This window comes from Microtus pennsylvanicus, chromosome 1 (assembly GCF_037038515.1).
Source record: "Microtus pennsylvanicus isolate mMicPen1 chromosome 1, mMicPen1.hap1, whole genome shotgun sequence".
NCBI classification, from domain to species: Eukaryota; Metazoa; Chordata; class Mammalia; order Rodentia; family Cricetidae; genus Microtus; species Microtus pennsylvanicus.
The window spans coordinates 146,975,217-146,992,243 of record NC_134579.1 but is presented as its reverse complement, the minus strand read 5'-3'; the positions used below and the strand labels follow the sequence as shown (position 1 = coordinate 146,992,243).

At 40.8% G+C, this 17,027-nt stretch overlaps 1 protein-coding gene across 1 annotated transcript in view; it reads right to left on the bottom strand.

Moving 5' to 3' along the window:
• Window positions 1-17,027, bottom strand: part of LOC142856609 (vomeronasal type-2 receptor 26-like) — a 236,154-nt gene that overhangs the window by 215,771 nt on the left and 3,356 nt on the right. Inside the window, exons 2-3 of the mRNA XM_075984354.1 lie at window positions 13,620-13,911; window positions 11,560-12,357 (exon numbers count right to left, since the gene is read on the bottom strand). Of these exons, the coding sequence (XP_075840469.1) occupies window positions 11,560-12,357; window positions 13,620-13,911 (1,090 nt within the window). The remainder of the gene's footprint in view (window positions 1-11,559; window positions 12,358-13,619; window positions 13,912-17,027) is intronic.

The window sequence follows — 17,027 nt, the reverse complement described above, 5'->3', positions numbered from 1 at the left end:
TGTAGGGCTGGTTTAACTTACAAAAATCTCAATGTAATGCATCATATAAATAAATTGAAGGAAAAAACATATGATTATTTCATTAGATGCTGAAAAAGCATTTAAAAAATTCAACATCCCTTTATGATAAAGGTCTTGGAGAGATTTGGAATACAAGCGTCATACCTAAATATAATAAAAGCAATTACAGCAAGCCAACAGCTAACATCAAATTAAATGTAGAGAAACTCAAAGCCATTCCACTAAAATCAGGAACAAGACAAGGCTGTCCACTCTCTCCATATCTCTTCAACATAGTGCTTGAAGTTCTAGCAATAGCAATAAGACAATATAAGGAGATCAAGGGGATTCGAATTGGAAAGGAAGAAGTTAAACTTTTGTTATTTGCAAATGATATGATAGTGTACATAAGCAACCCCAAAAACCCTACCAAAGAACTCCTACAGCTGATAAACACCTTTACTAATGTGGCATGATACAGATCAACTCAAAAAAAATCAGTTGCCCTCCTATACACAAAGAACAAAGAAGCAGCGCAGGAAATCAGAGAAGCATCGCCTTTCACAACAGCTACAAATAGCATAAAATATCTTGGGGTAATTCTAACCAAGGAAATGAAAGATGCTTTGACAAGAATTTTAAGACTTTAAAGAAAGAAATTGAAGAGGATATGAGTAAATGGAAGGATCTCCCATGCTCTTGGATTGGAAGGATCAACATAGTAAAAATGGCAATTCTACCAAAAGCAATCTATAGATTCAATGCAATCCCCATCAAAATCGCAACAAAATTCTTCACATATCTTGAGAGAACAATGATCAATTTTATATGAAAAAACAGAAAACCCAGGAGAGCCAAAAAAATCTTATACAATAAAAGTACTTCAAGAGGCATTACCATCCCTGACTTCAAACTCTATTACAGAGCTACAGTAATGAAAACAGCTTGGTATTGGCTTAAAAACAGAGATGTTGACCAATGGAATTGAATTGAAGACCCGTATATTAACCCACAAACCTATGAGTACCTGATTTTCGACAAATTATACAATGGAAGAAAGAAAGCATCTTTAACAAATGGTGCTGGCATAACTGGATGTTAACCTGTAGAAGAATGAAAATAGTTCCATATCTATCACCATGCACAAAATTCAAGTCCAAATGGATTAAAGACCTCAATATAAATCTGACCACACTGAACCTAATAGAAGAGAAAGTAGGAAGTAGTCTACAACACATGGACACAGGAGACCACTTCCATTAGCACAGACAATAAAAGCAACAATGAATAAATGGGACCTCCTGAACCTGAGAAGCTTCGGTAAAGCACAGGACACTGTCATTAAGACAAAAGGGCATCCTACTGAATAGGAGAAGATCTTCACCAACCCCACATCAGACAAAGGTCTGATCTCCAAAATATATAAAGAACTCAAGAAACTAGACATTAAAATTCTGAATAACAAAATTAAAAAATGGGTACTGAACTGAACAGAGAATTCTCAACAGAAGTTGTTCAAATCGCCAAAAGATACTTAAGGTCATGTTCAACTTTCTTAACAATCAGGGAAATGCAAATCAAAACAACTTTGAGTTTCCATCTTACACCTGTCAGAATGGCGAAAATCAAAAACATCAATAATAACCTATGCTGGAGAGGATGTGGAGTAAGGGGAACACTCATCCATTGCTGGTGGGAATGAAAACTTGTGCAACTACTTTGGAAATCAGTGTGGCGGTTTCTCAGGACTTTGAGTCAACCTACCTTAGGATCCAGAAATTCCACTCTTGGGAATATACCCAAGAGATGCCCTATCATACTACAAAAGCATTTGTTCAACTATGTTCATAGCAGCATTATTTGTAATAGCCAGAACCTGGAAACAACCTAGATGCCCCTCAATGGAAGAATGGATAAAGAAGGTGTGGCACATATACACATTAGAGTTCTACTCAGCGGTAAAAAAAAACAATGACATCTTGAATTTTGCATGAAAATGGATGGAAATAGAAAACACTTTACTGAGTGAGATAACCCAGACACAAAAAGATGAATATGGTATATACTCACTCATTAGTGGATTCTAGCCGTAAACAAAAAGCATTGAGTCTATAGTTTGTGATCCTAAAGAAACTAAATAATAAGGTGAACCCAAGAAAAATATTTATTTATTCTCCTGGAAATTGGAAGTAGACAAGATCACCAGGCAAAAGTTGGGAGCATGTGGGTAGGGGTGGTGTGGGAAAAGGGAATAGGGGGATAAGGGAGAAGGGGAGGATTGGGGAAAGCTTGGGGAGTGGGATGTTTGAGATGGAGGATGGGTGAATATGGGAGCAGGGAAGAAGATATCTTCATTAAGGGAGCCATTTTATGGTTGGCAAGAGACTTGGCTCTAGAGGGGTTCCCGGGTATCCAAGGGGATGTTCCCAGCTAGGTCCTTGGGCAGCAGAGGAGAGGGTGTCTGAACTGGCCTTCTTTCATGGCCACACTGATGACTATCTTGCATATCACCATAGAACCTTCATCTGGCGATGGATAGAGATAGAGACCGAGACCCACATTGGAGCACTGGACTAAGCTCTCAAGGTCCAGATGAAGAGCAGAAGGAGGGAGAAGATGAGCAAGGAAGTCAGGACCGTGAGGGGTACATCCATCCATGGAGACGATGGGACTGATCTAATGGGACCTCACCAAGACCTACTGGATTGGGATGAAGGAGTATGTGATCAAACCAAACTTTCTGAATGTGGCTGACAATGGGGACTGACGGAGAAGCTAATGATTAATGGCACTGGGATTTGTCTCTACTGCATATACTGGCTTTTTGGGAGCCTAGTCTGTTTGGATGCACACATTCTTAGACCTGAATGGAACAGGGGAGGGCCTTGGACTTCCCACAGGGCAGGGTACCCTGCCTTTTCTTAGGTCTGGAGAGGGAGGAGGAGAAGTAGTGGGGGAAGTCGGAGGGAAATTAATGGAGGGGAGGAGGTAGAAATTTTTAATAAAAAAAATTAAAAAATAATGATAGATAGATGATAGATAGATAGATAGATGATAGATAGATAGATAGATAGATAGATAGATAGATAGATAGATAGATAGATAGATAGATGGATGAGTTAGATGATGAATAGGTGGATGGTTGGACAGACATATGGAAAGAAAAACAGACAGGGAGGTGGACAGAAAGATGGACAAAGACTCAGGGGGAAATGACCAACATATATTATACACATGCATGAAATTTTCAATATTTTTAAATAGAAAAATTATTAATGGCTTTGGATATGGCTCAGTGATTAAAGCACTTGTCATAAAAGCCTGAGGATGAGACTTCAAAACACAGAACTCACCTAGACTTCAGGTGGATGTGGCCACCATTTACTAATTACATTCTCAGAAAGTAGAGACAGGAGATGCATGAAAAAGCTGACTACCAAGACTAGCCACATCAACAAGTTCTGGAATTGAGTGAGAAACCATGCCTCAAAAATTAAGATGGAAAAATGATTGAAAGGTGAGCAAAGAAGTCGGGACCACGAGGGGTGCATCCACCCACTGAGACAGTGGAGCTGATCTATTGGGAGCTCACCAAGGCCAGCTGGACTATGACTGAAAAAGCATGGGATAAAATTGGACTCTCTGAACATGGCGAACAATGAGGGCTGATGAGACACAGAGGACAATGGCACGGGGTTTTGATCCTACGTAATGTGCTGGCTTTGTGGGAGCCTAGCCAGTTTGGATGTTCACCTTCCTAGATATGGACGAAGGGGGGAGGACCTAGGACTTACCACAGGGCAGAAAACCCTGACTGCTCTTTGGACTGGAGAGGGAGGGGGAAAGGAGTGGGGGGAGGGGGAGAAGGGTGGGAGGAGGGGGAGAAGGGTGGGAGGAGGGGGAGGGAAATGGGAGGCTGGGAGGAGGTGGAAACTTGTTTTTTTTCTCCTTTTCTCAATTAAAAATAAATAAATAAATAAAATGATTTAAAGGTGATTCCTGATCATCCTCAGATATTCTCACATGTATGTACAAGTGAGAGCACAACCCGCTCATATGGGCCTGTATGCCTACAAACATGTGCCCATATACATGTCCCATACACCAAAAAATGAAAAATAAATGGCATTTGATATCTGGTTGAAATTCTGATTTGCAGCACATCTATACTAAAAGTCATCCACTGTTTATCAAAGCTTAAATTTGGGGTATTAAAGACTCTATGACATGGGATGCCCTTCTGTATGCTATGGATATGTATTGATTTTATTGGTTGATGAATAAAGTTACTTTGGCCTATGGCCAGGTCGAATATAGTCAGTCAGGAAACCCAAACTTAATACAAAAAGAAAGAAGGAAGAATCCAGACAGATGCCAGGAGCTGCCGGAGCAGCAAGATGTGAAGTAACAAGCCACAAACTTGTGGTAAAATATAAAATAATAGAAATGGGTTGATTTGGTTTCAATAGCCTGCCTGCAGTAAGGTAGGCCTTTTGCCTGAGAGCTACCTGGCCAGTAAGAAGACCTGATCGTGGTACCAGAAGATCCATCAGTGGGGTGAATGAGTTCCTAACCTGCAGCAGCAGCCCGGGAGATGGAGCACAGACATTCCTCAACCGCCTATACTTTCTGATCTTCCTGCAGGGGCTATTCTACCCAGCTACTGCCTCTCTCTTCATACCCCACACAGCTACTGCCTCTCTCTTCATACCCGACCCAGCTTGCATCCAAAAAACCCCTCCCTTCTTCCTCCCTTCTTTGGGTCCATAACATCCCCCAGCTCAGCCTGTTTGGGCACTGGGACCCAGTAGTGAGTGCAACTGGGCTGGCGGGAGTCCCTTTGTTTCAATAGCCTGCCTGCAGCAAGGTGGGCCATTTGTCTGCGAGATCCCTGGCCAGCAAGGAGACCTGATCCTGTAAAAGAAGATCCATAGGGGAGCATTAGGAGATGGGCAGGCGCCAATGCAAGAATTCCTCCAAAAATCGGAAAAACAACATGAAATCACCAGAACCCAGTGAACAAACAACATGATCTGAATACCTTAATCAAGAAGAAGTAGAAAAAATTGACTTTATAAAAGTTATAGAGGCCCTTAAACAGGAGGTGAACACTCCCTTAAAGAAATGGATGAGAAGAATAACAAAAAGTTTGAAGAATTGAGTAAATCCATAAATGATATCCTAGGAAACCAAGGAAAAACAATCAAACAGATAATGGAAACAGTTCAAGACTTGAATACTGAAATGGAGGCAAGAAAGAAAACACAAACTGAGGGCTGGCTGGATATGTAAAATCTAGGTAAAAGAATAGAGACTACAGAAACAAGCATAACCAATAGAATACAAGAGATAGAAGAAAGAATCACAGATTCTAAAGATACCATAGAGAAAACAAATGCACTGATCGAAGAAAACAGCAAATCCAACAAATTCTCATCACAAAACTTCAGGAAATCTGGGACACAATAAAAAGACAAAACCTAAGAATAATAAGGGTAGAAATAGGAGAAGTACAGCTGAACAGTCCAGAAAATATATTTAATAAAATTAAAGAAGAAAACTTTCCCAACCTAAAGAAAGATATTCCCCACATAAGACTTCTCCCGACTGATGCATGGGCCATGGGTCATTTTCACTGTTGCCTCTTTACACCCAGTGAATGTGCCAATGTATTTGTCTGTCCTGCCATTTGTGAGAGTTTGAGCTGTTTCTTATTTTAGCATTATGAACATTGTTGGGTACATCAATTATTGTCTCATGGCCATGCCTGCTTTGCATGCACCCCTGACCTCTCCAATGACCCCACAGACTGACCACGAAGCATATAATGGGATTGCAACCACTCCATCTGCAATAAAAAGCATTCACCTGATGACTACCAATTTTTGGTATCAATGAACCGATCTCGAAAGCAGAACTTTTGAGACTATGTTTAAGGATGAACGCCGGTGTGAACTTTCTACATTGTATTTTGAAAAGTTTATTTCTGTATTTTAAAAAAAGAAATAATATTAAGAGCTGGAAGAGAAAAAGGTCAATTAACTTATAAAGGTAAACCAATCAGACTTACACCTGATTTCTCTATAAAAACCATGAAAGCCAGAAGGTCCTGGATAGATGTACTGCAGAAAATAAGAGACCATGGATGCAAGCCCAGACTACTATACCCAGCCAACCTTTCATTCACTAATGAAATGGAGAAAACAAAATGTTCCAGGATAAAAACAAATTCAAACAATATGTAGCCACAAAACCAGCCTTACAGAAAGTAATAGAAGGAAAATCACAACCCAAGAAGTACAACAATGCCCACAATAACTCAGACATCTAGTGACCCTTCACCAGCACAACATGAAGAAGGGAAACACACAAACTCTCCCACCAAAAAAAAAATGACCAGAGTTAACAACCACTGGTCTTTAATATCACTTAATATCAATGGACTCAACTCACCTAAAAAAGGCACATGCTAAGAGATTAGATACGAAAACAGGATCCAACATTCTGCTGTTTATAAGAAACACACCTCAAAATGAAAGACAGAGATCTACACAGAGTAAAGGGTTGAGAAAAGGTTTATCAAGCAAATGAACCTAAGAAACAAGCGGGTGTGGCCATACTAATTTCTAACAAAGTTAACTTGAAACTAAAATCAATCAGAAGAGATGGGGAGCGACATTTTATACTCATAACAGGAACAATTCATCAGTAAGAAGTCTCAATCCTGAATATTTATGCCCCTAATATAAAATCACCCACTTATGTAAAAGAAACATTACTAGAACTCAAGGCAGTCATCAAACCACACACAATAATAGTAGGAAAATTCAACACTCCTCTCTCACCAATGGACAGGTCAATCATACAGAAACCTAACAAAGAAATAAGAGAATTAATGGAGGTAATGAATCAAATGAAATTAACAGACATCTATAGAACATTCCAGGCAAATAGGAACGAATATACGTTCTTCTCTGCAGCTCATGGAACCTTCTCAAAAATTGATGAAATACTCAGTAACAAAAAAAACTTCCACAGTTACAAAAAAATAATAGTAACCACCTATGTCTTATCAGATCACCATGAAATAAAGTTAGAATCCAATAACAATGCTACCCCCAGAAAGCCTACAAACTCATGGAAACTGAACAGTCAACTACTGAACCACACCTGTATCAAGGAAGAAATAAAGAAAGAAATTAAAGTCTTCCTTGAATTCAATGAAAATAAAGAAACAACATACTCAAACTTATAGGACACTATGAAAGCAGTCCTAAGAGGAAAGTTCATAGCACTAAGTGCCCACTTAAAGAAAACAGAGATAGCACATATTGGAGACTTAACAGCCCACCTGAAAGCTCTAGAAAAAAAAGAAGCAGACTCACCTAGGAGGAGTAGAAGACTGGAAATAATCAAACTGAGGGCTGAAATCAACAAAATAGAAACACAGAAAACAATACAAAGAATCAATGAAAAAAAAAGCTGGTTCCTGGAGAAAATCAACAAGATTGATAAACTCCTATCCAAACTAATCAAACGGCAGAGAGAGAATATGCAAATTAATAAGATCAGAAATGAAAAGGGGGACATAACCACAGACACAGAGGAAATTCAGAGAATCATTAGATCTTATTACAAAAGGCTGTATAACACAAAACTGGAAAATGTTAAAGAAATGAACATTTTTTAGAAAAATACCATATACCAAAGTTATACCAGGACCAGGTGAACAATCTAAATAGACCTGTTAATCATGAAGAATTAGAAGCTATTATCAAAAACCTCCCTACCAAAAAAAGCCCAGGGCCAGATGGTTTCAATGCTGAATTCTACCAGAACTTCCAAGAAGACCTAATACCTATACTCCTTAATGTATTTCACAATATAAAAACAGAAGAGTCATTGACAAATTCCTTTTATGAAGCTACAGTTACTCTGATACCAAAACCACACAAAGACACAACCAAAAAAGAGAATTACAGGCCAATCTCACTCGTGAACATTAGCACAAAAATCCTCAACAAAATACTGGCAAACCATATCCAAGAACACATTAGAAAAATTATCCATTATGATCAAGTAGGCTTCATCCCAGGGATGCAGGGCTGGTTCAACATACGAAAATCTATCAATGTAATCCATCATATAAATAAACTGAAAGAAAAAAACCATATGATCATTTCATTAGATGCTGAAAAAGCATTTGACAAAATTCAACATCCCTTTATGATAAAAAGTATTGGAGAGATTAGGGATAAATGGGTCATTCCTAATTATAATAAAAGATATACAGCAAGCCGACAGCTAACATCAAATTAAACAGAGAGAAACTCAAAGCCATCCCATTAAACTCAGGAACACTACAAGGCTGTCCACTCTGGCCATACCTCTTCAATATAGTGCTTGAAGTTCTAGCAATAGCAATAAGACAATATAATGGGATCAAGGGGATTCGAATTAGAAAGGAAGAAATTAAACTTTCATTATTTGCAGATGATATGATAGTGTACTTAAGCGACCCCCAAAACTCCACCAAAGAACTTTTACAGCTGATAAACAGCTTTAGCAATGTGGCAGGATACAAGATCAACTCCAAAAAATATGTCGCTCTCTTATACACAAAGGATATGGAAGCAGAGAGGGAAATCAGTGAAGCTTCACCTTTCACGATAGCCACAAACAGCATAAAATATCTTGGGGTAACTCTAACCAAGGAAGTGAAAGATCTATTTGACAAGACCTTTAAGGCATTCAAGAAAGAAATTGAGGAGTATACCAGAAAATGGAAGGACCCCCCTTGCTCTTGGATTGGGAGGATCAACATAGTAAAAATGGCAATTCTACCAAAAGCAATCTATAGATTCAATGCAATCCCCATCAAAATCCCTTCAAAATTCTTCACAGATCTGGAAAACACAATAATCAACTTTATATGGAATAAAAACCCAGGATGGCCAAAACAATCCTATACAATATAGGATCTGCTGGAGGCATTACCATCCCTGAATTCAAACTCGATTACAGAGCTACAGTAATGAAAACAGTGTGGTACTGGCATACAAACAGAGAAGTTGACCAATGGAATCGTATAGAAGACCCGGATTTTAACCCACAAACCTATGAACACCTCATTTTCGATAAAGGAGCTAAAAGTATACAATGGAAGAAAGAAAGCATCTTCAACAGATGGTGCTGGCACAACTGGATGTCAACCTGTAGAAGAATGAAAATAGACCCATATCTATCACCATGCACCAAATGGAATAAAGTCCAAATGGATTAAAGACCTCAATATCAGTCCAAACACATTGAACCTGGTAGAAGAGAAAGTGGGAAGTACCCTACAACAGATGGGCACAGGAGATCGCTTCCTATGTATAACCCCAGCAGCACAGACATTAAGGGCAACATTGAATAAATGGGACCTACTAAAACTGAGAAGCTTCTGTAAAGCAAAGGACACTGTCACTAAGACAAAAAGGCAACCTACTGACTGGGAGAAGATCTTCACTAACCCCGCAACAAACAAAGGTCTGATCTCCAAAATATATAGAGAACTCAAGAAACTAGACTTTAAAATGCTAATTAACCCAATTAAAAAATGGGGCACTGATCTGAACAGAGAATTCTCAACAGAAGAAGTTCAAATGGCCAAAAGACACTTAAGGTCATGCTCAACCTCCTTAGTAATCAGGGAAATGCAAATCAAAACAACTTTGAGATATCACCTTACACCTGTCAGAATGGCTAAAATCAAAAACTCCAATGATAGCCTTTGCTGGAGAGGCTGTGGAGGAAGGGGTACCCTCATCCATTGCTGGTGGGTATGCAAACTTGTGCAACCACTTTGGAAATCAGTGTTTTGGTTTCTCAGGAAATTCGGGATCAACCTACCCCTGGACCCAGCAATACCACTCTTGGGAATATACACAAGAGAGGCCCTATCATATGACAAATGCATTTGTTCAACTATGTTCATAGCAGTATTATTTGTAATAGCCAGAACTTGGAAAAAACCTAGATGTCCTTCAATGGAAGAATGGATGATGAAAGTGTGGAATATATACACATTAGAGTACTACACTGCGGTAAAAAAAACAATGACTTCTCGAATTTTGCATGCAAATGGATGGAAATAGAAAACACTATCCTGAGTGAGGTAGCCCAGACCCAAAAAGATCAACAGGGGATGTACTCACTCATAATTGGTTTCTAGCCATAAATAAGGGTCACGGAGTCTACAATCGGTGAACCTAAAGAAGCTAAATAAGAAGGTGAACCCAAGGAAATACATATAGTTATCCTCTTGGCTATGGGAAGTACACAAAATTGCTGGGGAGAAAATTGGGATCTTGGGGGTGGGTTGGGATGGGGGTAAGTGGAGATGGCGAAAGAAAAGTGAGAATGGGAGGATGGGGGGAACTTGGGGAAACAGGATGTTTGGGATAAAGGAAGGTTGGATGGGGAGCACGGAAGCACAATTCTTAGTTAAGGGAGCCACCTTAGGGTTGATAAGAGACTTGAACCTAGAGTGGCTCCCAGGAGCCCAAGCCGAGGTCCCTAGTTAGTTCCTTGGGCAGCTGAGGATAGGGAACCTGAAATGACCCTATCCTATAGCAATACTGACGAATATCTTGCATATCACCATAGAACCTTCATCTGGTGATGGATGGAGCTAGAGACAGAGACCCACACTGGAGCACTGGTCTGAGCTCCCAAGGTCCCAATGAGGAGCGGAAGGAAGTCAGGACCACGAGGGGTACACCTCTAGACAGTGGGGCTGATCTATTGCGAGCTCACCAAGGCCAGCTGGACTATGACTGGAAAAGCATGGGATAAAACTGGACTCTCTGAACATGGTGAGCAATGAGGGCTGATGAGAAGCGAAGGACAATGGCACTGGATTTTGATCCTACGTAATGTGCTGGCTTTGTGGGAGCCTAGCCAGTTTGGATGTTCACCTTCCTAGACATGGACAGAGGGGGGAGGACCTTGGACTTTCCACAGGGCAGGGAATCCTGGCCGCTCTTTGGACTGGAGAGAGAGGGGGAGAGGAGTGGGGGGAGGGGAAGAAGGGTGGGAGGAGGGGGAGGGAAATGGGAGGCTGGGAGGAGGCGGAAACTGTTTTTTTTCCTTTTCTCAATAAAAAAAATGAAAAAATAAATAAATAAATAAATGGGTTGATTTAAAAGTAAGAGCTACTAAACAATAAGATTAAGCAAATAGATAAAAATTTATAATTAATATAAGCCTCTGAGTGTTTATTCAGGAACTGGTGGAAAGAAAAAAAACTCCACTTACATGTTTACTGTTATATGAAATACTAATTTTACTAGGCTTCCTGATAGTGCTAAATCAGGCAACCCACAGGAACTGGACTCTTCTGAGATCCCACACAATGCATGGATTCCTTGGCTACTATTCCTTCTAAGATGCCTCTTATTGGTAAGCATGTGACATCCTTGCTGAAGCATATAGTCAGCTTTTCTACAGCCTAGTCAGAGACAATGTCCTCTTCCCCCACCATCCCAGAGCCACCCACTGCACATGTCCTCTCACCTGCCAGGGCTGGAAGTCCTGGGAATCTGTACTTTTCCCATCCTGCTGTCCACTGGTTATCACGTCTTGCAGGGCATGGGCAATGCTGTAGACAGCTGTGTAAGCTGCATCAATTTTACTCACTTCTGGGAAAGGATACTGCTTGTTTATCAGACTCTCATTCCCTGAGCACAGCTGGACACCCTCTGTCACTGGGCTGCTCTGGTGGGGCCATGTGCAATCAAAGGTAAACTCCCAGAACTTCTTTATAAACATATCTTCTGGAGTCTGGCTGGGGTGTAAGTTAGCAAGGAACTCTGGGAAGCCAGTAGCCCTGCTGCTGTGATACAGAAGACCAAATGTGCCAAACAATACCTGGGAAATGCCTGGAATAGACAGGGCAAGTGCCATGTGCAGAGTGCCCTTGCTGACCCAGACCTGGCCTGAAACAGGAACGCCCAGTAACCTATATAGAATAAGCTGGAAATTTGAATTGCTTAGAAAAATCAGAACAACCCTGGCTGTGCATTTCTGCATCTTCTGGACAATCTCTCCAATCTTCCCCATGGACTCATGGGAAGGGACATGGAGGGTGAACTCAATGCACACACCAAATGGGCTCAGTTCCTGATTGGCCAAAGAGCTGGCCTGCTGCCCAAAGTCATCATCATGGGCCAGAATGATCACCCAGGACCACTGAAAGTGAATGATCAGCTGAGTCACTGCACGGCAAGATGTGAGGTCACTAGTCAGGGTTCGAAGGAAAGATGGGAACTGGATCTTGTCACTGAGGCTGGGTAGTGAGGATGAATAACTGACCTGTCAAGGAAGAACCAGGCAATAGAAGAGTGGATGAGATTTGGGCTTATGCATAGGCTGATCATCTGGTTTGAAGGTGGGAAGGAGGAGGCTGGAGACTTGACTCAGTGGTTAAGAGCCCTTGTTCTTCTGGTAGAAGACTCAAGTTCAAGATCTAGCACATACACCAGGTGGCTCACACACATCTGCCTGTCACTCCAAGTCAAGGAAATCTGATAACCTCTTCTAGCTTCCTCCTACACCTACGACATAGACTCACATAAGTAACAAAACACATAAACGTATATTAAACTCTCTGGTTTGCATACAGCTGTGATGCTGTTCTTTTTCATTTTCGTGTGTGTGTGTGTGTGTGTGTGTGTGTGTGTGTTTTCTGATGGTACATGTGTGGAGGTCAGGAGACAAATTGTGGGGACTAGTTCTCTTCCACCACATGGGTTCCAGAGGTTCAAACTCAAGTCATCGAGCTTGGTTAGCGTTTACCCCACAAACCTTCTTTCTGTCCCTGGTAGGGACCAATGGGTTCCCAGTAGAACCACCAGGCAAGAACAACGATTAGCTCTTATCACACCACCACTGCAAGACTTTCCTGTTTACTGAGTTTACTTCCCAGAACCAACATAGAAGAAAATAACTGACTCCCAAAAGGTGTCTTTTAACTAACATGCAGATGAGTACAATGGCACTGGTGTTGAGTATACACATAAACACACACGCATAATAATAATAATAATAAATGATGTAGAGATGGTTCAGTGGTTAAGAGTACTTACTACTATTTCAGAGAACTGAGATTCAATTCCCAGCACCCATATGGCAGTTAAAGAAATCTGTAACTCAGTCTAGAGAATTCAATATCCTCTGATTTTCATGGGGATCAGGCAAACATGTAATACATGTGTGCATATAAATACATATATAGATGCATATATACACATATAAATATTTACATATATGCATACATGTATATGTACATGTGTGCATATATACATGAAGGAAAAATACTCATACACATAAAATAAAAATAAATAAATCTTTAAAAATATTTCTTAAATAAAAAAAAATGTTCTCAGTTTCCTGGTCAATGAGAGGGATGCCAGTTCTCTCTAAACTAGCTTTATCTGCATATGGAGGGGAACCATGTTGCACATGGAGAATACTTGCAGGGAGCCTGGCTCCACCGCAGAGCTGCTCACGTCTGTGGCCATCACCATCTGTTTCTCTATCCTCATTCATGAAGGAAGAAGGCTTGAACAACTCACCTGGGGAAACTTGTACAGCCCCAGAAGTCTGGCCATGGAGACAGTCAGGGATGACCGTGTGTCCCCAACCAGAGCAGCCTGAGGAGAGCCATGCTGACATGTATAGTTGGGGATGGGCTCCTCCTGCCTCGAGAGAAAGCTCGTTGTCTCGTGGACAGCTCCATGCACTGAGTCCCCAGAGTTTCGAATGGAGAAGCCCAGAGTCAAATTGGGCAACAAGTGAGCACTCCTATTGATCTCCTCGATAGCAAAGACGAAACTCTGGGCCACCCGGTAGCCCCACTTGGAAATGCTGAGGGAAAGAGAAGCCCAAATTAATCACACATTATGGGATATATAGAACAAGAATAAACACAGGGACACAAGGATAAAAAGCAAACACATACATCTCCACAAATACATGTACACAGATGTGCACAGAAACACAGTTCAGAATACTCAGAGGGGAGCCAGAGGGAATGTAGAGCCAGTAATCAGAGGGGACAGTTTCAGAAGACAGAATGGATAACTGAAGATCTATTGAATTAGCTAGGTGTGGTGGCACACTTGTTTAATCCCAGCACTCTGGAGGTAGAGCAGATGGATCTTTGTGAAGTGGAGACCAGCATGGATGACAGAGACACATCCAGGTACCAGGAACTACATATATAGAGACCCTGCCTCATGCAAACAAAAAAAAATTTATCGCACAGTACATTTGGTTAGAATTAACAGTAACTAACATCTATTTCAGAATTGCTCATAGTAAGAGCCAGAAGACAGAGAGAAGAGATGTGAAATGTTGTCTTTGGTAGATAATTTGGGCATAGCAGACATGTGAGTCTGCCAACAGCCAATCATGCACTGGGAAATTCCTTGTGCGGCCCTACTCTTCCCTGCTGAACTATTGGCAATGGATGTATTCTGGGGAAAAGACACTCACTATTGTCAGTCCTGTCCCTAAGAGGTGAACCCACAAACTTCAGTACACAGTTCCAGACCTGCAGCCACACAGACAGTCCTGGGTAAAATCGGAGGGTCACAGCTGAGTGGGGGGTGGTGCATGCCTTTACTCCCAGAACTGGGGAGGCTCAGGCAAGCAAATCTTTATGAGTCTGAGGCTAGCCTAGACTACAGAGTGAGTTCCAGAACTGTCAGTGCTACACAGGAAAACACTATTTAAAAAAAAAAGAGTTTGCGGTCAGCCTGATATACAGAGCAAATTCCAGAATAGTCAAGTTTAGGCAGTGAAGGACAGAAATCTGGGGAAGATGTAATTGAATATGAGGGCCATGTTCCAGCCCCAGCAAGCAGCAGAACTTGGCAGTTTTGGTCACATAGTTCTGGCTTTAGAGTTAAGGAGAGAAGAAAGGCACTATGGAACATTCCCCATTAATAAGGAAAGCTGCTGAGGACAGGCAGGTGTCCTTGAATGGAGGCCTAAGGAGGCCACTGCATGAAGCTGTGAAGTTGAACCCTAGAATTTCTTGGAGAAACCAAGATGTTGGAAATATCAGAGTCATGAGATTCCTGATGAACAAAGCTACAAACAGGGAATGGAACCAACCCAAGAGAAACAAGTGTGTTGCAGTAAACAAAACTAAAAGGAGTTGGAGATCTGAAGAGTGTTTGGAGGTGCAGAGTTTGGAGTTTGCCAACCTAGTTTTCTGTCTTGCTTTGGAACAGTATTTCCTATGTTCCCTCTCTTATGCTTTGGAATGGTGCCATTGTATGCTGGAAATATATGATCTGCTTTTGGATGTTGATTTTATAGGTAATTACAGTTAAGACATTGCATGAATCTTAGAAGAGACTTTGAACTTCAGACTTTTAAATAGACTATGGGTACTTTTGCAGTTGGACTTAATGCATTTTTGCATTATGATATGGCTACAAGTCTTTGGGGTGATGGCTTGAAATAAAATGGCCCCCAAATTAAGGGGCACTAATAGGATGACCGTGTTGGAATAGCTGTGGTCTTATTGGAGGAAAAGTGTCCCTGTATAAGCAGGCTTTGTGCTTTCTATATGCTCAAGCCATGCCCAGTGAGACTGCCTACTTCCTGTTACCTGCATATCAACATATAGCAGCTACCTCTCTAGCACCATATCTGCCTGCATGATAACATGTTCCCTGCCAAGGTGATAACAGACTAAACCTCTGAACTGTAAGTGAGCCACCGCAATTAAATGTTTTCTTTGAAAAAAACAGAAAAATAATCAGTGCCTAACAAAACAAAAAGGCATGAATGTGGGAAAAAGACCTGTAAAAGGAAGGAAGAAATGAGAGGGAGGAAAGTTAGGTAAGAGACGCTGGGGTTGAGAATTAAACAAATGCACTATGTAAACATGTGAAATCAGCAAAGATCAAATACAATAAAATATTAACATATACATACAAGTAACACTAAATGGACTCAATAGGTCTCATTTATAAATATCTATATATTTGTTTGCATATGTATGCAGCAATAATATTTAAAAATAAAAGGCAATAAATTTAAGAGGGTAGACCATTTGGGAGGTGTTGAAAGGAGTAGAGGGGAATATAGTTAGATAGATCGATAAATGATAGATGATAGATAGATAGATAGATAGATAGATAGATAGATAGATAGATAGATAGACAGACAGACATCAACATAGACAGAGATAGAGATATATGGGGCTGTTCAGACAAAGAATTTCTTTGTGCCTTTGGCTGGCCTGAATCCAAAGGTATCTACCTGCCTTGGCCTCTTGAGTGCTGGAATTAAAGCAAAATGTCACCATATCCAGTTGATGTTGTTTATGTTAATTAAATTTTTCTAAATGTCAATCCTGAGAGAAGATTTGATTTTGTTTTGAGGCAGAGTCTCCTTATCCCCCAGTCTTACCTCACACTCACTATATAGCCAAGAATGATGAATTCTTTCAATATATGTGTATGTATAAGCCAGAAGCTGACAACTACTACTCTCTTTAAGCATGCTCTCTGTGTGTATGTGTGTGAGTGTGTGTATGTGTGTATATGTGTGTGTGGCTGTATATGTGGTGTTGTATTCATGTGCATGTGTGTTTCTGCTTGGAGGGTAAAGGCTGCTAGGATGCCAGAATAGCTTTCTAAATTACTTTTCCATCTTTAAAAACATTATCCTGTGTTCATGTGTGTATATGATGTGTGTGTAGACTCACACAAGCTAGAACACATGGAGGTCAGGAATCGACTTTGTGAGTCAATTCTCTCCTTCCACCTTTATGTGGGTTCCAGGCAGGGCCAGGTCATCCATCAGGCTTGCATGCCAAGTGTTTTACTCCATATTGCATCTCACTGGCCCTTTTTCACCTTATTTTTTGAGACAGGTTATCTCACTGAACCTTGACCTCATCCATTCAGATAGGCTGACTGGCCACAGACCTGTAGGAATCTGCCTGTCTCACTCATTGTTCC